Raw genomic sequence first — 23,229 nt, 5'->3', positions numbered from 1 at the left:
CCGATAGTTCTAATTAAATGCACGTTTGCTCTTTCCAGAAACTTACCTTTATATATTACGAAAATTACTTGGCATCAAGCTCTACGCGTCTGTACAAGTCTCCGTGTAGAACCACATACTGAAGCATTCACAAAATGCGTCATTGAAACAATAGTTTAGCACTCAAAACGATATGCATGGTTGAACGATACTCTCAGATCCATGCCATTTTGTCACTTAGAATATTTCGAGTGTGTTACTAATAAGTGAAACACTAAATCTCACTTCCTTTGTGGTGAGTCTCTGGAAGAAATGTGAGCTGGAAAATGTGTTTATTATGTTATGGTACTCTGTTAATCCGCATTCCTTGGAGTATACATTTTCTGAGTGACTGAATGAACGAATTATAATATTTTGAAAGTTCGAAGAGGGACCAGACATTAACCCCTGTATCCTTAACTGTACTCCTACATTCTGGTAGTTGAGGTTAACGGTAAACATAGGAAGGGCCAAAGATGTGGACTTTAGTTTCCCTTAATCACTGCTGGAGTGTGGTTGGCAGAGACTAACGACTCCCCACCACTTTACAGAAAACACAACCCTTCGACATTTGCGAACAGTTCGACACATTGCTTCCTGGATGCCTGGATACAACGCGGCTCCTTTCCTGAGCTTAGTGGTGTAGTTTGGTATTATAGGGGGCAGTCAAATGAAAATCGAACACCCGCCACAACGGGACCATGGAATGGTTCCATTCAAAAGTAACCAACACACGCGTTAAGACATTTACCTCACTGGTGGATGAGACTCTCATCTCCTTTTTCGTAGTACGCAATCGGCCGCTGACGGACCCACAACAGCACCCAATCTTGCACGTCCACGTCTCACTGAAACCGACGTCCACGTGTGCTTCTCTTCAGGTCGCCAAAGATGAGAAAATCACACGGTGGAAGACCCGAATTGTACGAATGATGTTCCAGTATTTCCGAACCAAGCGTTGAAGCGTAACCTTCGTCAAATTAGCGGTGTGGGGGCGTGCGTTATCATGCAACAAGATGATTCCGTCCAACAACTCTCCCGGGGATTTTAACATTATGGGTCGTGGCAGTTTCTACAAAGTGTCTACAAAGTGCTACACATTGACTGTGGCTCTACGCTCGAGGAACTGGATGAGTAGAGGGCCCCTGCAGTCGAAGAAGAGGGTCATGATGACCTTACCGGAGCTTGTATGAACAGCATTACATTTCTTTGGTGGGCGAGATGGGGGATACTTCCTCTGTTGGCTCTGGCGTTTGTCCTCGTGCGGTCGGAATGCTGTCGGTTAGATCACCCTGTTGCACGGTAACATTCGCCACAACACTGCCAATCGGACAATACCTACCGTTGTGGATCCGTTAGCAGCTGCCCGCATTCTACGAAACAAGAATTGATAGTCTCGTCTCCCACTGGGTTAAATGCCTTAATACATGTTGTTATTACTTCTGAATTTAACCATTCCATGGTCTCGTTGCCGTGGATGTTCAGTGCGATTTGATCAACTTCAGCATGTAACGAGTCTCAATCAGAACGTAGATATTTCAATGTCTGTTTGTGTGTCTTTCTTATAAGAGAGACTGTTCCGACTGCCGAAACTGAACAATTTAGTGGTTGTATCGGTGACGATAAGGCAGTGGTTTTTGACGTAAAGACATGACTTTTTGTTTAGTTTTCGTGCGTGAAGACGTGGATAAAGGTTGGAAGTCATATGTACACTGTATCAGCGTGACTGAAGAAAGACAGAGATCATTGCTGAGTAAACTGTGAACTGCGTGTTGTGATTTAATTTCTGAATGAGTTAAGACCGTTTGTACGTGTGCAAACGAAACATATGTTGGGACGCGTGTATCTGAATATTACGAGGACTGTGCTTTCGTGTGAATAATCTTCAAATTTTATCGTGTTAGCCAATGCACTGAAAACTTTTCAAACGTGCTTCGTAGGGGGACACCATATAGACAAATAAGCTCCTAAATAGTCAGTCAGTTTCAGATTATGAAGACTGCATCTGTAGTCCCATGGCATCTAGTTCCCGACAATATGGGAACCGTATCACTACCTGAAACAGATTTATAACGTATTTGAAAAATTATTTCCAACGCAGATTCGTTGAATACCAGTATTGCGCCTCATCGCCGCCATGCTGTCTCTGTATCCAGCAACGAGGTGAGGTGCATTCAAGTCTGGCAGCTAGTGTACACCTGTTTTGGTTTGTTTACAATATTATGCGACTTGTATGGGTGGGGTGCGTCAGTGTCATTCGAGCGAATGCGTTTTGGGTGCAGGCATGACTATTGTTCAACAACCTTGGTACTATACTTAGAGGAACTACATTCGTGTTCAGAAAAAAACAGCACGCCTTGAACGACCAGAGATAGGACGTTCATATTCACAGGATATGTACAATAGTATGTTCTGCGGAAGCATTTGAGCCATGTCGGCCCACGGGTTCAAGGTCAACATCGATGTCGCTGCGCAACACCACCTACCGGTAAGGTGTGTCCGCATCTCTCATGAGCGCTGTAAACTGAAGATAATGGATCAGTGTGACTTGAGCAGACGCGCAGGATGCCTCGCAGACGTATGTGCAAACCGTACCGCCTAATCAGTGAGTTTGAAAGATGGCCCATTATTGGCATGAGAGAATGTGATGCAACCTCCTGGGAAATTGTTGTTCGTTTGGGGCGAAGTGTTTCGACAGTGCAACGGGTGTGTGCCGAATGGTTCACGGAGGGCTGTAGAATACGATGAGATGGTTCAGGTCGCACCACACATTCCACTCCCCGAAAAAATCGATATTTCATCCGAGAGGCGTTGTAGGACAGATCTGCATCCTCCTCAGTGTAACATATGGTATACTATCAGGGGGTGGACTCCGTCGCCATTTATTATGGCATGGGTTACATGCGCGTCGTCTGCTTCTCGGCCTGCCTTTGACGAATATGCAGAAGCATGCTGGACGGCAGCGGTGTATGGGGGAACACGAATGGCTTCAGATATTGTTTTCGGACGAGTCCATGTTCTGTTTCTTTGAAAATGATGGCTGTATTTGGGTTCGTCACAGACAGGGGGAGTAGCGTCACAATGACTGCTTTCGCACAAGATATACAGCGCCAACACAAGGCCTTATGGTGTGGGGTGCTGTTGGATACAACCACGAGTCACAGTTGGTGCGTGTCCAGGGCACTGTGACCAGTGTGATCTACGTGAATAACATCCTCCGACCTGTAATCATACACATTCTGCACAACAACCAGACAACATTTTTCAGCAAGACACTGCACAACCATATCTTGTTGCCGGAACACCTGCCATCTTGGTATCACAGGATGTCAGCCTTTTGCTCTCGCCTGCCAGGTCACCAGACTTGTCGCCAACTGAAAATGTGTGGAATATGGTGAAACAACGAGTGCAGTAGTCTGATCCATTGCCAAACACCACAGATGAACTTTGGAGCGAGGTGAGTGCAGCATGGACGGCTATACCAGAATAGGCCATTCGCGCTTTATACATGTCGATGCATCGCACACGGAACAAGTTATCAGGGCCGATGGCGGACCAGCGCATATTAGGCAACAGGACGCATGCTGAACAGAGGTGGCTGAAATGCTAATCATTTCTGCAGAACATACTAGAATACATGTTCTGTGAGTATGAACAACCTACCTCTAGTCGTTCAAGGCGCTCTGGTTTTTCTGAACATGACTGTATATTTAGTTTCAGAAAACAATATTTATCTAATTTTCTTTACCCTGATTTTTGTTTACTTGGGTGAAGGTCAAGCTCAAGTGTGTGAGCACATCTTCATTGATTCTGAGGCGGGATAGTAAACTTCATTATTTTTACCTCAGAACGCCACAAGTGGAATTAATCACTCTTGACTAACCCATAACACCTTTTACTCCGAGAAGTACAGACGAAATTCAACGTGCAGAATTGTCTCAGTCGTTTTATACGGTCGTTAATACTTTAAACACTTGATATGGCAGTAACTATAATGAACACATAAACCGTTCCTGAGTCACTATTTGCTGACATATGGCACAATAGGAGAGAGGTTTGTGGTACACTATCCGATGACGGCGAGACAGTAGGTTGGAGTTTTGTTAATTTGTTATTGTTTGATCAAGTTCCACATACGTCCTCGTCGAACGCTCTATCCAGTGTCATTGAATAAAGTATGTAGAAACATTTAACATAAAGAAAGTGATAAACCGTCAGCTTCAGAGATTAAAAATTACTTGTGTACTTCAGAAGTTTTACCACATTGTCAGCAGTGACTTAGTGAGAACGGAATATTAATATGTTTTCTCATTTTGGATGTGTCTGGGCGACTTACTTAGCTGCCTCACCTTGTATTGATTCATAACCCTCCCGTTTTGTGAGCGGATGCATTTTCGTGGCAGAATAAAATTCCCCTGTGTCCATTCTTCTCTAATTTTTGTATGATAAAAAAGTTACGGAAAGTAGATTCCATCACATCATCTTGAATATACTGTGTGACTACAGTTATCTCTTGCAGAGTAAGATAGGGCACACCGTTCATCTGACAGAATTCAGCACTATTTTTTTTTTTTTCGTTAGGCGTACATTATACGAGGATTTCTAGATTTATGTCGTTTCTTTTCTGTTATGGCCAACGAGGCCATCGATGTGGCAGTTACACATCACTTCCCGCCTGTAACACTGGAGCTGTGCCCCATGTCCAGTCTACTTCTCCGTCCCGCAGTACAGATGTACCGGAGCTGTTCCCCTGGAAGACGACCGATTCGCGCCCTCCCTTCGGCGTTATGAAGAACGTATCTGGTTTCAGCAGACCGTGCAAAGCTTTGCCACCGTGCCAGCATCAGGTGCTGACGGTCACGTGCCCACTTCAGTCGTATTTGCCGACGTCATGGTGTTATCATTGGCACCTGCATGGGTCGTCGGCTGAGGAGGCTTATCAGTAGGAGTGTTCCGCACAGTGTCATCAGACACTCTTGTACTCTGACCAGCATTAACGACTGGTGTTAGTTCCACCACTCGCCGCCTGCAGTTCGCAGCGTAGGACATCTGTAATGAAGGGTGACTGCCCAGCCCCACGATGTCTGGATGTCGTATGATCTTGGTTTCGCCACGTGTTGAAGACACTTACCGTAGCATTCCCCAAACACTGACAAATCGTGCAGTTTACAAAATACTCATGTCAAGCCTCCGGGCCATCACAATCTACCCTCGCTCGAACTCAGATAGATCGCGCGCCCTCCCCTTCCAACATACGGACAGCACGCTCACTGGTACTACATGAACCGTACGTGTGTCTGACTATCTTTCATTTCTCGACAGGTGACGCTGCTACCGCCCGGACGAGTCTATCGATAGCAGGTGGTACTTGGTGAAGCCGGACCTGACTAATAATAACACAATTAAGGTTAACAACCAATCTAATGAGTTCTAATAGATTGCTGTCTCTGCCACCTAGTAAATCAGTCACTTTTAACAAAATGTAACTCAACAGAGATTCGGTGTGTAACTGCTCCTATCAATATGGTTTGCTGTTACGATGGCAACTGTTTATGTGCGTCGGCGGCCTTGACTGTTGCAGGTAATAGACTGGGACGGGAGATGGGCGAACGCCACGTCCTGAAATGTCGTTAGACGGGACTGGGTCCGGAACTCTCTGACATTTTTGGAATTGTTACTGTGGCCGAATTGGATGGAGGTTTATGGAGCCTTTTCCTTGACCCGAGACTGGCAAAAGAATCTCCCGCTGCACTCTGCTTTGAGGAAACGAAGGTCGTCAAAAGTATCATCGCTCTCTGTGGCGGCTGGCAACACTATTGTTGAATGTATATAATAGTTGACGGGCTCGTGGTGGAAGCAGAGTTTGGTTCCGTAATGTGAGGGCCATCTGAAGGTGACTAACCGTACCTGGAAGTAGCCTGGCTTGAAGTGTGCCTGGAAGATGTCGTCCTCTCGTGGTAGGACTGTGTACAACCTTGCTGTGTACAGAGGAGTAAGCGGATTGAGATGGATGTGGGTGAAAAAAATGGTTCAAATGGCTCTGAGCGCTATGCGACTTAACTTCTGAGGTCATCAGTCGCCTAGAACTTAGAACTAATTAAACCTAACCAACCTAAGGACATCACACACATCCATGCCCAGGGCAGGATTCGAACCTGCGACCGTAGCGGCCGATGTGGGTGACAGTTGTTAAACAGAGGTGAAGAGGCTTGCAGAGGATAGACTAGAAACGTTCATCAAACCAATCTTCATAGTAGACATCACAAAATCAACAACAAAGTTTAATACAATGTTACCTGCAGGACTGTAAACTTTTCTTAAAAAAAATCTAAAATTTATGGCCCCGTCACAGCTCTATTATATATGGAAAATGTGTGACTCATTTAGGTTACTATTTGTAGTGATTTGAAGTCCAAAAATTTGAGCAATATCCATTCAGGTCTTAGTGCTTTCGTCAACCAGTCCTTGAATTTACTGACAGCACAGCCATGAGCGTTTGTGTCCATGAACAGAGATGTTACGAGCAATTTCGAATGTCGCCATGTTCCATACTCACTGCGGCAATGATAGCGATACTACAGTTTCTTAAACATGGTCGTCACTCTTCACTCGTGAACCTACAATCAGGGTGTTTGACTTTTTTGCTTTTTTTTTTTTTAAACTTCCAATCGGTCGCGATTTTAAGACCACAAGGAAATCCAATGAATCTTTGCGCAGATGTGTTGGTCAGTGCCTCTAGTACTCCCGTCAACTACGCCACGTCACACTTTTCAGCTCTGAAAGTGCCATGTTTGATGTTCGGCCTGACTTAACTCAGCCCACACAACGTAACGTCATGAGTCCCCTTCATCGCGACATTACTCGGCCGCACTGCACGTCAACAAGTACTCTCCTGCAGCATGTGCTATGGCAAGTGTTTGATCACCCGCTATACAGCCCGGACATGGCTCCCTCTGATTTTCAAATCTTAGCTCATAAGAACGGCTCGCTATGAGGACAGCGTGTCGGCACAGACACCGGTCTGCAGGCGACCTTTGGGAATTGGCGGAAAGCAAAGGTGGCTACCTTCTATGATGAGGGTATTGAAAAGTTGCTACAACGTTGCTACAAATGTGTAAATCGGAGCGACGACTATGAAGAGAAATAGCTGGAAGCTGCAGCCATCTGTTGAAAATAAAACATTTTTTATTTTCGCTGTGATTTCCATTTCGCGTCCGATCGGAGACTGAAAAAAAAAAATTGCCCTCGCGCAATTAATTGAAAACCCAGAGCACGCTGCTCTAATGAGCTGCCAGTTTCGACCATATTATCAGTTACTGAAGCTGGACAATTAACACATGGACCCTACCACATACTTGCTTCAGATCTTGCGATGGTTTCTGAAATTATTAAGAAGTAAGAAAAGCCAACTAATTTAAGCATTCGTTGCGTCACTTTAAAATTGTAGCGAATATCCAATAATAGATATTATTTGGCAGCATTTATTATTCTGCAAAACTGTTGGATGTGTGATTAAGTAATGTCAACCAGGGAAAAGTGTGCATTACATGGGTTTGAAGAAAAGCTTCACAGGATAACGAACAATTACACAAATGTTGCACCTGTTGGGATGTCTACAGTTAGTGCAACAGTGGAATAGAGACAACTCTGTGTAGTTATTACTTAATTGCTAGTCAAGCTAGCTGTGTTTTAAATATACACTATGTTATCAAAAGTACCCGAACACCTGGCTGAAAATTACTTACAAGTTCGTGGCGACCTCCATCGGTAATGCTGGAATTCAGTATGGTGTTAGCCCAGCCTTAGCCTTGACGACAGCTTCCACTCTGGCAGGCATACGTTCAGTCAGGTGCTGGCAGGTTTCTTCAGCAATGGCAGCCCATTCTTCACGGAGTGCTGCACTGAGGAGAGGTACCGATGTCGGTCGGTGAGGCCTGGCACGAAATCGGCGTTCCAAAACATCCCAAAGGTGTTCTGTATGATTCAGGTCAGGACTCTGTGCAGACCAGTCCATTACAGGCATGTTATCCTCGTGTAACCACTCCACCACAGGCCATGCATTATGAACAGGAGCTCGATCGTGTTTAAAGATGCAATCGCCATCCCCGAATTGCTCTTCATCATTGAGAAGCAAGAACATGCTTAAAACATCAATCTAGGCCTGTGCTGCGACAAGCCACGCGAAACAACAAGGGGTGCAAGTCCCCTGCATGAAAAACCCGACCACACCATAATATCACCGCCTCCGAATTTTGCTGTTCACACTACACACGCTGGCAGATGGCGTTCACCGGGCATTCGCCATATCCACATCCTGCAATCGGATCGGCACATTGTGTGCCGTGATTCGTCACTGCACACAGCGTTTTTCCACTGTTCAGTTGTCCAATGTTTACGCTCCTTACAACAAGCGAGGCGTCGCTTGGCATTTACCATCGTGATGTGTGATTTATGAGCAGCTGCTCGACCATGAAATCCAAGTTTTCTCAACTCCCGCCTAACTGTCATAGTACTTGCAGTGGATTCTGATGCAGTTCGGAATTCCTGTTTGATGGTCTGGCTACATGTCTGTCTATTACACGTTACGACCCTTTTCAACTGTCGACGGTCACTGTCAGACAACAGACGAGGTGGGCCTGTACAGTTTCACTATTACATCGGAAACAGTGGACCTAGAGATGTTTAGGAGTGTGGAAATCTCGCGTACAGACGTATGACACAAGTGCTACACAATCACCTGATCGTGTCCGAAGTCAGTGAGTTCCGCAGAGGGCCCCATTCTGCTCTCTCACAATGTCTAATGACTACTGAGGTCGCTGACATGGAGCACCTGGCGGTAGGTGGAAGCAAAATGCACCTAATATGAAAAACGTATGTTTTTGGGGGTGTCCGGATACTTTTGATCACATCGTGTATTTATTTACATCTCTTTCTGTATCGATAAGAACGGTTTTTAAACATATCTGAAGATGGCCAGAAGACGGCACCAAGATATCGTGGAAGCGACTTATCCTGAATCGGAGGGCGTAGAAGGAGTTGCGGGTCTGCAAGAACCTAGACCTTCGTCACGGGTTCGGTCAGTAAAATATATTTTTTAAAATTCTCAGTTAAGGTGGGTGGGGACAACCGTGGGTTTTGCCGAATTAGGGGAGGGGGAGAACAGAGTCTTAAAGGGAGCCTTTCCCTTTTTATTCAAGCGTGTGTCATTGTCGCACCCCCGTGTCATCAGGGCACGAGAGGACACAAATTAGGAATGCTGGAAAAGCTGCGTTGTATCACGTTAATATTTCATCAAATGGTCTTGAACGAACCATGGTGGTTCCAACATGTACACGAGAGGAAAAATTGCGGTCGTGCTGCGCTCCAAAATGTTGAGATCGATAGAGATGCAATCCCACAAAGGGCTTAGAGGAGGGTTGAAAGGCCCGAGGGGTTCATCAGTGCCAAAAGTTGTGAAATATGTGTTTCTGTTGTTCATCGTATTGCGAAGTGTATGGGAATCAACACCCCGGGGAAACGAGTGGCTTCATTGACGCCTTTGTGCCACCGGCTGTTCATGGAATGTTTTCCTAGGTCACTAATAAAAAACCGCGTGATTTCAATGTTGGGTGTTGCAGTTCTGCCCTCCATTGGAAAGGCGTTAGTGGAAGGAGTGAAATGTGGGTAAGACATTGAGTGACAGCCTTCCGATCGTGTGACACGTCCACTGCTGCATAAGTCAAAATGTTGGTTAAATTTGGTGCCAATGTGACATACTTAACCCGCTTTACATGTCAGATAAACTTCTGAGCTGTAGCCTGTGTTTCGCAAGCGTCAGCAGCTTGCTGGTTCAAGCGTTGTCGAACACGTGAATGACGTTCCAAGATTCCGCGCATTTACACCGTTGCAGAGGTGGGCCGTACGTTCTTTCGGGCTAAATTTCGAACTTAAGCGTCGCAATGGATGGAATTGCAGACTTCGAAGAAGCAATCTCTTAATTCTGTTGCGCAGTGTATATACTATGTCGAGAGGAAAAGTTAACACTTTAGTAGTGAACTGTTTTTAGGTAATAACTTTACAACATCGTAACTATGATATATGGGTTGATTATAAGCATAGAAGATACATTCCTCGACGACTGTAAATATTTTGGAAGCATTAGAAAATTCTCGTTCAATTCAAAAGTCACTCACGCACTTCAAAGAGTGATACAAATTAAACTATTTCAAGGAAAGTCAAAAATCTATTTGATTTCAATAATCATGGTACAATTAAAATAACTAACGTCCAGTTATCATCATTTGATTTGAAAATTTGAAGGTAGATGCTGAGCCATGCGTGGTTCGTGTTCCCGCCATCACGTATTTTATACCCTGTTTTTAACGTACTTCCACCTCACTACGTTAATTTAAATTACTGGTGTCACTGAGCTGCAGCTTTGCCTGACCGTGACCGGCGCTAGCAGCGCGTATCAATATATTCCCTCTCGTAGTATCTTTGCTCGACTGCTATCCCTTCTCGCTCGTTATCTGTCGTAGGGGAGTTCAGGTCGCGAGTTCGGGCTGCCAGTCAGTTGGAACGCGTCTGGAGCACACTCCAGACCTGCCAGTCGGGGAGTTGCAATGCGGCACTAGTGCAGTCGGATGACGCGTTTTGGCTCGCCAATCGTTCATGAGTCGGCTGTGTGTGTGTGTGCATCGACTCCCGATTTGTCTTCGTGTGTGCTTAGTTACTGTTGGGTATCGTTAAGGTCTTTGTGCAAGTGTTTGTCAGGTTGTGTATGTAGTTGGCGTTCTATCAACTGATGACTATGATGGATGTTGTCGGCATTCTGGGGGAGTCGGTCGGTTGGTGCGGACCAGGGAAGTTATCTCCGCGCGGTGCGGTCGGCTGGGTCTAACTGGTGGTCCCTGCGCAGTGTCGGAGCGTGTGTAGAGCTGTCCGATCGCTACGAGCTTCGTGGCTCACCGACCCTGGACGTCAAAGTTAAGTGGTGTCTTAAGTAACCAAGCCACGTCCATTCATGTTGTGTCGTTCGTGCCGGCCGAAGTGGCCGTGCGGTTAAAGGCGCTGCAGTCTGGAACCGCAAGACCGCTACGGTCGCAGGTTCGAATCCTGCCTCGGGCATGGATGTTTGTGATGTCCTTAGGTTAGTTAGGTTTAACTAGTTCTAAGTTCTAGGGGACTAATGACCTCAGCAGTTGAGTCCCATAGTGCTCAGAGCCATTTGTGTCGTTCGTTTCCGTGGTTAGCTGTTGGGGAGCTTTTCCTGTGAGCAACACCGAGTGTTTGTAGTGGTGATATAGAGCTGCCGTGCAGTGGAATTAACTATATTGATCCATTACAATTCAAGTGCACCAGCGGAATTTTCTGCCTTGTGGCCGTTAGTGTTCCGGTTACCTGCCCTGGCCACTAACGTAATTTCGGGCAGTGTCCTCTCCTCACCTGTTGGTGCTGTCCAACACAGTGTGTAGTTTTGAGAGCTTAATACATATACATATTTGATTGTGGATAATCACGCCCGTAACATATTGTGTTCGAGTCCTCGTGTACCAATTGGTGGAAAGCAAGTGGTTTGTCAGTCGGTCCGTGGCTGTCTCTTGGGTGGGCTACCGACAGATCAATTGTAGTTGGGCTCACCACCTGTCTCACCTAAGTGAAAGAGGACAGACCGACCCCATGGAGGCTTCTCAGAGATGTTGTCTTTATTGCCTTTCTCATCAGTGTTTAATTGACTGTTTATAATCTATCATAGTCGATGATAAAAGAAAAATTCTTGGTTTTACTGTGTTTTATGAAAGTAAGTTTGAATTCTGGCAAGCGGATATTTGCTGAAAGGTTATTGCCATTGTGTTGTCTTTTCTTTTAGTCCGGTTTCAGGTACTTAAAACTTAAGACTTGTGGTTATGTTTTTCAAAATTTTGGAAAATCGATTGTGGGCTTTCAGCCTTGCCACCTTATTCTTAAAATTACCTTTCAAGCTGAAACATTGCGGCCTTCTGCCTTTGAAAGGTTATGGTAATTTATTTTTAATCTTGAAAATTTTGACTGTGGGCCTTCAGCCGATTGTATTGCATCTTGTTTATGTTTGTCTATCCACTTTTGCCTTGCGGCTTTCGGCATAGCTATGATACAAAAATATATTTTAATTATTTTATTTGCTATTTTTACTGCATTTTTATGTTGTTAATTTTTAAGATTTCTTGTTTGGAGGTCTTCAGCCGTGAAAGAATTGCATTTCGAAACTCGTGGTTGTAAAAGTTCGGCTATGTGCCGCTTTTGTTGTAAATGTGTTAAAAATTACAATAAATTACAATTTTAAGTTAAACTGTCACTAACCTTATTTGCCCCTTTCCACAATCGTAATCACCTGTTCTGCCCAGCGGGTTTAGCGGGCGTTTCATATGCACTCAAAAAGAATTTATGACTATTGCTGTTGCTGGTAAGAGTCGTTATTTCAAACAGTTCAGCTTCATGATGTTGAATGTTTGCGCCTAACACCAGCTGACATCAAGAAATACAGCGCTTATAATTTCTTTTGTAGTTTATATGGAGTGTACTCTAAATACTCATACTGCAACATCTATTTCAAACGGAAGTAAGACGACAGTCTACTTTTTCTTATGAGAAAATCAACCTGAGTTCTTTACCGATTTCGTTTTTCTACAGGTACAAGTTTGACTGAAGTTTTGCTATCGGTGTAGTCCGCTAAGAAAGAGAAAAATATTTGCAATTGAGACTACACATATTTTTGGTAATCATGAATCGAAGTGAAACATATGTCATTAAAAATAGCTAGGGTATCAAGAGTGTGTTACCGGCTTATGTAGTAGGTCTATCTGTCTCTGTGAGATAACACTTAGTTTCCCAAACGAATTATCAGAAAGTCTGAATGTCTGTGATGTAAGGTAATTGCAGGTTAGATAAATTTTTATTTGTGGTACATCCATAACTGTTCTGCAACATGTTCATGGCAAACAAATCTGCCACAGTAGTAAATTACTTTTACTGATCAACGTCTTACAAGACAAATGTCGCTATACATTACCACGGTTTCGGGGTTTCAGCCCCACCATTAGGTGTATCTGAAATTTAATAGTAACAGGACGTCTTGCCCATAACCAACCAACGACTAGGCAAATATCTACCGTAGATTGGCCGTCAAATAACATCCCATATTATAGCTGCCGACATCTGAAGGCTGTATCAGTAACCCGGAAACGTCATTAACTTCGTTTCAACTGATATCAGTTACCATGCCTACGTCAGTAAACCACGAGCGTCATTAGATTTTTGCAGTCTGTAAGCGTAGTATTTTCGGAAGTAGCCTTATCTTTGAGCATTTGAAGTTTCGCTGTCGCATCGCTTCTCTTAGGTGCAAAGTATCATTTTAATATGGCGTTGATCGTACAAAAAGATGTGACTTCTTATACACAAACGTGCTCTAATAAGATTGGTGATTGTTTGTAGGGAAATTGTTATCTCAGAAGAACAATAGCATGAACTCTAATACACTACTGGCCATTAAAATTGCTACAGCACCGGAAATGACATGCTACAGACGCAAAATGTAACCAACAAGAAGAAGATGCTGTAATACGCAAATGATTAGCTTTTCAGAGCATTCACATAAGGTTGGCGCCGGTGGCGACACCTACAATGTGCTGACATGAGGAAGGTTTCCAACCGATTTCTCGTACACAAACAGCAGTTGACCAGCGTTGCCTGGTGAAACGTTGTTGTGATGCCTCGTGTAAGGAGGAGAAATGCGTACCATCACGTTTCCGACTTCGATAAAGGTCGGATTGTGGTCTATCGCGATTTCGGTTTATCGTATCGCGACATTGCTGCTCGCGTTGGTCGAGATCCAATGACTGTTAGCAGAATATGGAATCGGTGGGTTCAGAAGGGTAGTACGAAACGTCGTGCTGGATCCCAACGGCCTCGTATCATTATCAGTCGACAGGCATCTTATCCGCATGGCTGTAACGGATCGTGCAGCCACGTCTCGATCCCTGAGTCAACAGATGGGGACGTTTGCAAGACAACAATCATCTGCGCGAACAGTTCGACGACGTTTGCAACAACATGAACTATCAGCTCGGAGACCATGGCTACGGTTACCCTTGACGCTGCATCACAGACAGGAGCGCCTGCGATGGTGTACTCAACGACGAACCTGGGTGCACGAATGGCAAAATGTCATTTTTTCGGATGAATCCAAGTTCTGTTTACAGCATCATAATGGTCGCAGCCGTATTTGGCGACATCGCGGTGAACGCACATTGGAAGCGTGTATTCGTCATCGCCATACTGGCGTGTCACCCGGCGTGATGGTATGGGGTGCCATTGGTTACACGTCTCGGTCACCTCTTGTTCGCATTGACAGCACTTTGAACAGTGGACGTTACATTTCAGATGTGTTATGACCCGTGGCTCTACCCTTCATTCGATCCCTGCGAAACCCTACATTTCAGCAGGATAATGCACGACCGCATGTTGCAGGACCTGTACTGGCCTTTCTAGATACAGAAAATGTTGGACTGCTGCCCTGGCCAGCACATTCTTCAGATCTCTCACCAACTGAAAACGTCTGGCCAATGGTGGCCGAGCAACTGGCTCGTCACAATACGCCAGTCACTACTCTTGAAGAACTGTGGTATCGTGTTGAAGCTGCATAGGCAGCTGTACCTGTACACGCCATCCAAGATCTGGTTGACTCAATGCCCAGGCGTATCAAGTCCGTTATTACGGCCAGAGGTGGGTGTTCTGGGTACTGATTTCTCAGGATCTATGCACCTAAATTGCGTGAAAATGTAATCACATGTCAGTTCTTGTATAATATATTTGTCCAGGGAATACCCGTTTGTCATCTGCATTTCTTCTTGGTGTAGCAATTTTAATGGCCGGTAGTGTACATTCATAATGTGATTGGATTGAAAAAATATCGTATTCAACAGCTTAAGGACTAAATTAAAGAAGCATGAATTCGGCAGTCGCAACTATAGTACTTCGCGCAACTACCACGAATCTTATTAACAGCAAAGACGGTCTGCCAACAGTCTGTCGTGCCCGCTAATGAATCAGCGTATACGGAACTATGTAAATTGTAATTGAGAAATTTGGATGAGGCGCCTTCAAAATATACGAATGTGTGTTCGTAACTTGTGGAACGTTATTTAGCGCATCTCCTCCTGTGCGGTGTAGCGAAATTGCTGGTGTTGCACGGAAGCGGCTTGTATCGCTCTGTACAGATAACTTGTGGAAAGTTATTTAGCACGTCATCCGCCAGTGCGGTGTAGTGAAATTGCGAGTGTTGCACGGAAGCGGCATATTTCGCTCTGTACGGACCGCGAAAGCAAGGTTAGGCTAATTACAATGTTCTCATATGCATTCTAGCAGTTGCTCTTCCTGCATTCCACATGTGAGTGGGTAGAAACCATAATATGTGGTACGGCCAGGCACTTCACGGCGGTTTACAGAATATGAATACAGATGCAAACGGAATTGTGAAAGCCCAAGCGCCGCGCTCGAGGTTCAGGCGCTAGGTTCACGGTTTACTATCGCACCAGCCAGGGGTGATATCGATGAGGATGATGATTCGCTGATCAGGATAACGTGTTCGATTAATTATGCAACTCAGTCATTGCAGGTTGAGCATTCTCCTGCCTCCCGGACTCCCGCCGCCCTCTTTACATGTGATTATGCCGCATTGCCTTGATGTAGTCCGTTACCTGTTATCATCTTCTTCCTCTGGTTCTCCTCTGTCTCCCAACATCTGTCTTTTGCCACTCATGTGTAACGCATCCTCATTCTTATTCTGTCCGTCTAAAAAAACGTTTCAAATGGCTCTGAGCACTCTTGGACTTAACATCTGAGGTCATCAGTCCCCTAGAACTTAGAACTACTTAAACCTAACAAACCTAAGGACATCACACACAACCATGCCCAAGGCAGGATTCGAACCTGTGACCGTAGCAGTCGCGCAGTTGCAGACTGAAGCGCCTAGAACCGCTCGGCCACTCCGGCCGGCTCTGTCCGTCTGTTACACACTTTCTGTTCCATTAGGACGCAACCGGATGATAACAACTAACTGCTGACTGCGTAGAGAGTGGGTTGAACGGCACTACGCTCGGACATAATTAGCTTCCCGGATGAGGCGGCTAAAGGAGACACTAGGTAGTGTCAGTAATTTATCTTGAAACTTTTCCATTGGTCAAAGATTGCATACAAAATCAACAATATGGGACTGTGGTTTTGCCTTGATGCAAAACACTTCCGATATTTATGTATTTATGCCTAAACTAGTTTCAGCGACAACTATCGACTTCATCAGTGGGTTCTTTGATTCTAAAATATGGAGAAATCTCAAACTTATAAAACATTGCAAAGTATTATTACAAGTGCACTGTTTACTTCTGTGAATAATTTCGTAATACCTTATTTATTATACGTCAAGGCATGGTTTTACGATTTTTGTCACTGTTTCCGACATATTTTGTACATCAAAAACACAGCAGACGTAATAGAGAAAATTAAGAACATCAGCATCTCCAACAGTAAAACTAGTATCTTTTGACATTAAATCCATGTACACCCATATACCTACAGAAGAAACTATTAACATTGTAGAACAACAGGTAAAAAGCAAGAAACTTCCAGACGTCCAAATAAATGAAATCTCATCCATTGTTAGCCTAATACAAATCAAAATTAGTTCATTTTCAACAAAAACTTTAGTTTTCAACAAGTTGGGCTACTTATGGGGTCCCCTATCAGAGGAACTTTAGCCAACATTTTCTTGATTTTCTTGTATTATATAGAGAGCACAATATTCAACAACATGGTAAAATAAGAAGGGCACAAAATAATTTATTGGTACCGTTATGTGGATGGCATAATCTGTCTCGTAGATGAAACACAAAACAGGATAGAAGAGCTATATAGTAACAGCAACACATAACCACCTTAAATCCACTTAAAAATATTGCAAGAAACAGCAACCAACATGAATTTTACATGTACAGAGAACCCTCATCCATAGCTCACCCAAGCATCCGAAAGTGCATAAATACTCCACTTTCACACACATGCTCCACAGGACAAACAGAACAGCTCTTAAACCATAAAACTACACACAGGAATTAAATACGATCTAACAAATTGTCGTTCAAAACGACTACAAAACAGATACTATAAACAAGCTGAACGACAAAGTAAGACAGAATCATAAAAATAGTGACCAAACACTCAGGAGCACAACCAAAGGATCTACAAACCCAGACACAAAGCACACAGACAAAACAGAAGACCACACCATATCAGGGAAAAGAAACAGTTGGTATATACGAATCTTTAAGAATAAAATAGGGCATAGAAATGGAAACATATTGAAAGAGCAAGGAATCCCAATAACATTCAGAACAAGCAATACAGTTTAGCGAAGGCTAAGAAAGACCAGACAGAAGAACCTCAGACAAATTCAGCAATGCTAGAATATACCAACTCACTTGTAACTCTTGTCAGGCCCAATACATAGGACAAACGAACAGAAATTTCCAAACAAGGTACAGAAAGCAAGTGAGAGCTCTAAAGAGTGACAGCACACATTCCACTTTCGCAGAACACCTAATCAACAAATAACACAACCCAACTAATATCGAAAGTGATCCACACATCCTGAAACACAGCTACAGTTTATACAGAAAACTAACAACAGAAGAAAATTATTACATAGAAAAGACTGTAGTGGAAGGAAAACACGTAATAAAAGAAACTACACTTTGCAACAACACACCGTTTATCGCTCTAAGAGAACTGACACAGACACAGAACAGGAAAACACACACGCACACAAAGCACTCCTCCGTCACACACAGAGCCGTAAAAAAGGAACAGAAGTCATCACAACTCCCGCTACAATATTCATAACTGTCTCTCAATATGCCACACATTTCTCGCGACGCATGCGAACAGAAAAAAGACATAGTGTTTGGATTACGACCAAGGTGCGCAAGTTTTGTTTTTCTGTGTCTAAAAGTAGCTGCAAGCCGTCCATGGAACGCGAGTAAATGACAGATTACGTAACAACCTACTACACATCAAAACTGTATTCACAACTCTACTGAAACCCCAGTTGTATAACGCCGACATAAGTTCACGTTTTTGCATTTGTTTACTAAGAGCCACACATGCAGTTGCAGATGACATGATGTAAGCCGAGGGAAACTGCAACAAAAAAAAAAACCGAAATTATGTCGAAAATAGCGGCAAAGGTCGTAAAACCATGCTGTGACGCATAGTAAATAAGGTATTATGAAATTATTGCCAGAACACGATATTTGGAACCAAACAGTACACATGTAATAATGTTTTACAATGCTTTATAGGTTTGCTATTTCTACAGGTCTTAGAATCAAAGAACCCACTGACATCTCTACGCAAGCGCCGCTGCTCTCGGCCGGCCACTGCGATGTTTATCGTGAGAGGTAATGCCTGAAATTCGGTACCTCGGACTATTGACTTCCCTAAAGATTTACGACATTTTCAACAACCGGTTGCACGTAAAAGGTAGGTAAATTGACCTAGGTTTCGACCCTACTAGCGGTGCCTTCATCGGATCTAAATGTTGCTAAATTGTAAAATTACATTGCTAAAAAGCAATAGTCAAAATCTGGAGCAGCTATGCTCAAGTCAAAAGTAAAATTAAACGTTTTAGCCTGTGCCACGTGTACCCAGCTGGGAACATCATCAGACTGATATATATACGGGTTGGCTGTTTAATACTACACTGAAAATTTCGTAAAACGTTAGAGAAGTCAACATTACGAGATACCTAATTTCAGGCATTACGTCTCACAATGACAACGGACAACGCAGTGGATGACGGCCTTCACTTAACGATTTCGGTTGATAAGAGCTGACGGTAGGGTTCGAGTCTGGCGCAGACCCCTCGAAGTCATGGAAGCAGGTTGCCAACAAGGTACTCTGCAAGCTGGTGGTGTCTTCCCAATAGTGTAGGCTTTGTTTACAAGAAATGCACTGAGTCCTTTGGTACAATTAAACTGAACATTCGCTGGAAGTGCTTATGTTCGGCTGCTTGGCGACCAGCCATTCGTGGGCCTCTTGAATGAGATTTTCACTGTGCAGCGCAGTGTGCGCTGATATGAAACTTCCTGGCAGATTAAAACTGTGTGCCGGACCGAGACTCGATCTCGGGACCTTTGCCTTTCGCGGCCACGTGCTCTACCACCCGAGCTACCCAAGCACGACTCACGCCCCGTCCTCACAGCTTTACTTCTGCCAGTACCTCGTCTCCTACCTTCCAAACTTAACAGAAGCTCTCCTGCTGGTAGAGCACTTGCCCGCGAAAGGCAAAGGTCCCGAGTTCGAGTCTCGGTCCGGCACACAGTTTAAATCTGCCAGGAATTTTCATGGGCCTCTTGTTTCCAAACAACTATGGAATTTTTACTGATGACAAAGCGCCATGTCACTGGACCACAATGCTCTGGACGATCCGAACGAATTATTTGGCCACCCATATCGCCTCCACATAAATCCCATTGAACATTTATGGTACATGAGAGAGAGGACATTTTATGCACAAAATCGTGCACCGGCAATACTTTCACAATTGTGGACGGATAAAGACGTAGCATAGCTGAGTATTTCTGTAGCGAACTTCAAACGACTTACTGCACCCATGCGAATACAAGTTGCTTCATTGTACCGGACAAAAGGAGGTTCGTACGGTTCTAGGAGGTACAAGACTTTTTCATCTCACTATATTTCGCTATCTCTTGCTCTCTCTTTTCCTCTTTCTTTCTCATCTTGCTCAAGCGCCTTCTACTCTCTCTCTCTCTCTCTCTCTCTCTCTCTCTCTCTCTCACACACACACTCACTCACTCACTCTCTCTCTCTCTCTCTCTCTCTCTCACACACACACACACACACACACACACGCACGCACGCACGCACACGCACACGCACACGCACGTACACGGGACACCCCTCCGCCCCACACACACACACACAAACACAGAACCAGCGAGCGCGCACACACACACATACACATACACGCACTAGTGCGTGAATGTTTTGGTTGTGTGGAGTGGACAGATTAAGTTTATATTAGAAAAAAATTTATTTAATTCCTCTTATATCCATAGAGATCTCGTGGTTATGGGATTAACAGACAAAATTTCTCCCATTCGAGATACCATAAATATTGTTTAGTACACATTATGTAGGGCGGAGAAATGGAAGAACGTGCAGGGCACCCTCTTGCCCTTGGTGTGGGAAACTGCCCCTATAGGCGGAACAATCAACAGTGATCAACAGGATGAGGAAGCAGAAGGCAGTGGAAACCCCTTCGTTAAACGCCCATAATGTGTATCCACAGGACACGTGGCCTGTAATTGGAAAAGTGTAATGGTGATCTCCCCACCGGTATAAGATTCCGCGGACTAGTCTCCATTCGGATCTCCGGAAGGGGACTGCCTAGGGGGGAGGGGGTGATTATGAGTAAAAGATTGAATATTGAGTAACCAACGAAAGGATAACGTTCTACAGATCGGGGTGTGGAATGTCAGAAGTTTGAACGTTGTGGGGAAGCTAGAAACCCTGAAAAGGGAAATGCTAAGGCTCAATCTAGATATAGCGCGGGTCACTGAAGTGAATGGAACGAACAGAAGGATTTATGGTCATATTAATATAGTTTAACGAGTCTTCTAGAACTTAGAACTACTTAAACCAAACTAACCTAAGGACATTACACACATCCATGCCCGAGGCAGGATTCGAACCTGCGACCGTAGCGGTCGCGCGGTTCCAGACTGAAGCACCTAGAACCGCTCGGCCACTCCGGCCGGCTTCATGAAGAAGTGGAGTACGGAAATATTATGGAAAGAAGAGATAAACTTGAAGTTCTCTGAGGCTACAGATATTGCGACAAGGAAAAGCTCAGTAAGCTGCTCAGTTGAAGAGGAATGGACACAGCAGTTGGGAGGAAAAACATAGGTACAAGTGTGTAACACTAGAAATACTTCAGTTGACCGATGAAAGAAAGTAGTACAAACATGGTCGGAGAGATTCAGGGATACAGAAATGTAAATCACTTAGGGATGAAATAAATAGGAAATGGAAGGAAGCTAAGGCGAAATGGCTGCATGAAAACTGCGATGAAGCCGAAAAAGAAAGTTTGCCGGGAGGACTGATTCAGCACATAGAAAAGTCAAAACAACCTTCGCAGAAACTAAAAGTAAGGGCGGTAACACTAAGAGTGCAGTGGGAATACCACTATTAAATGCAGAGGAGGGGCTGGGCAGATGGAAAGAGTATATTGAGGGCCTCTATGAGGGGAAGACTTGTCTGATGACGTGACAGAAAAAGAAACAAGAAGAGATCGGAGTCCAGTATTATAATCAGAATTTAAAAGGGCTTTGACAGAGTTAAGGTCGAATGAGGCAGAAGGGACAGACAACATTCCATCAGAATTTCTGTAATCATTGGGAGACGTGGCAATATAACGACTATTCAAGTTGGTTTGTAGAATGTATGAATCTCGCGACATACTGTCTGACTTCGGAAAAACGTCATCCACGCTATTCCGAAAACTTCAAGAGTCGACAAGTGCGAAAATTATCACACTAGCATTTTGACAGTTCATGCATCCAAATTGCTGACAGGAATGGTATACAGAAGAATGGAAAAGATAATTGAGGATCTGTTAGATGAAGTTCTGTTTGTCTTTAGGAAAGATAAAGGCACCAGAGAGGCAGTTCTCACGTTGCGGATGATAATGGAAGCAAGATTCGAGAAAAATCAAGACACGTTCATGGGATTTGCCATCCTAGAAAAAGCGTTAGACAATTTTTGCAAGTGGTAGAGGAAAGGAGCGACAATCAAAAAGAAAGTGCGGCGTGCTTTTAATTTGCCACTCCTTGTATACTGTTGACACAAATATTGCTTTATCTTCTACATTTGGTCTCGCTCGTGTAGCAGAACGCGGAGCACAGTAGCTTATTAGATAAGAAGGTGAGTCAGACCCGAATCCAATCCGTGAGGAGATTAACGACAACGACCTGGTACACTGGACAGCCAGTTGCTTTTCATTCGGTTTGCCATTCTGGTTTAGGCAAACATTGGCTGTTTCCCTAAATCCGTCTCAGAGAGTATTGCACACAAATAGTTGAAATACGATTACACAGAGAACGAAGTATGCACGACTGGGCGGGCAGGCGTGCACACGACCTGCCTCCCACAGGTCACCTTGACTACTGTGGCGTCAGCAATGGCAGCCGGCCAAAAAATTAAATAATAATACAAAATTTGCCAAATCCTGGAAACGTGGAGCCCGGTCTAGAGCGTATAGATGCCAAGGAAAAGAAAAAAATACCTGTGTATTCTCTATATAGCTGACAGACTGAACACGTGGCTTATTTACCTTGCACAGTAACGTTGATAGTCTTCCTCATGTTGTGATTCCGTGCCGACTGCTGGCCTACTAGAATGCAAGCCATGGCACGCTGCTACACACACAGTTACGTCAGTCGCCTTGATACCACTTGATCCGTTCGTGCCCGAGGGCAAGCTCTGCAATACGTAACAAGTCTCGTGTAACGTTCTGGGCTCAACATACGGCTACATGTGCGGGTATCGCGTGCTCAGTCAAGACGTGAAAAGTGTTAGTTTGTCGTGTTAAGTTGACGTAACAAGTAGGTAGTCAACATCATGGCAGCATAACCGCTAGAACTATAGTGCAGTTGCCTGTTCGTGATGTTCCATGTCAATAAATTGTGTCCATATGTGAAAGAGAAACACTATTTGAAAATAAAGTGAGACAATGCTGTAGCCTGCCCCCTGCATTATTCATTCAGTACACTCAAGGACAAATCTGGGAAAGGAATTAAAGTTTAGGAGAAATAAATAAAAATCTTCAAGCTTTTCTGATGACATTGTAATTCTGTCAGAACCGGCAACCAACCTGTAAGGTCATTTGAATAGAATGAATAAAAAAGTTATAAGATTAATAGCAACAGAAGTATAGCAACGGTAATAGAATATAGTCGAATAATTCATGCATCGCGATAAAATTACATTAGAAAATGATATACTTAAAGTAGTGGATAAGTTTTGTTATTTGGGCAGCAAAATAATTTACGATGCTCGAAGTACAGAGGGTATAAAATGCAGTCTGGCTACATCAAGAAATCCATCAAAAAAAAGTGGGGG

At 44.1% G+C, this 23,229-nt stretch overlaps 1 protein-coding gene across 2 annotated transcripts in view; it reads right to left on the bottom strand.

The window, feature by feature from the left end:
* Window positions 1–22,490, bottom strand: part of LOC126480994 (synaptic vesicle glycoprotein 2C-like) — a 175,149-nt gene extending 152,659 nt beyond the window's left edge. For both annotated transcript variants that reach the window (XM_050104438.1, XM_050104439.1), the window contains exon 1: window positions 22,442–22,490. In XM_050104438.1, coding sequence (XP_049960395.1) covers window positions 22,442–22,472 — 31 coding nt within the window. In that variant the 5' untranslated portion in view covers window positions 22,473–22,490. The remainder of the gene's footprint in view (window positions 1–22,441) is intronic.
* Window positions 22,491–23,229: the final 739 nt, after the last annotated feature.

This window comes from Schistocerca serialis, chromosome 5, assembly GCF_023864345.2.
Source record: "Schistocerca serialis cubense isolate TAMUIC-IGC-003099 chromosome 5, iqSchSeri2.2, whole genome shotgun sequence".
NCBI classification, from domain to species: Eukaryota; Metazoa; Arthropoda; class Insecta; order Orthoptera; family Acrididae; genus Schistocerca; species Schistocerca serialis.
The sequence above is the reverse complement of the archived record's forward strand: the minus strand, read 5'-3'. Positions and strand labels throughout refer to the sequence as shown.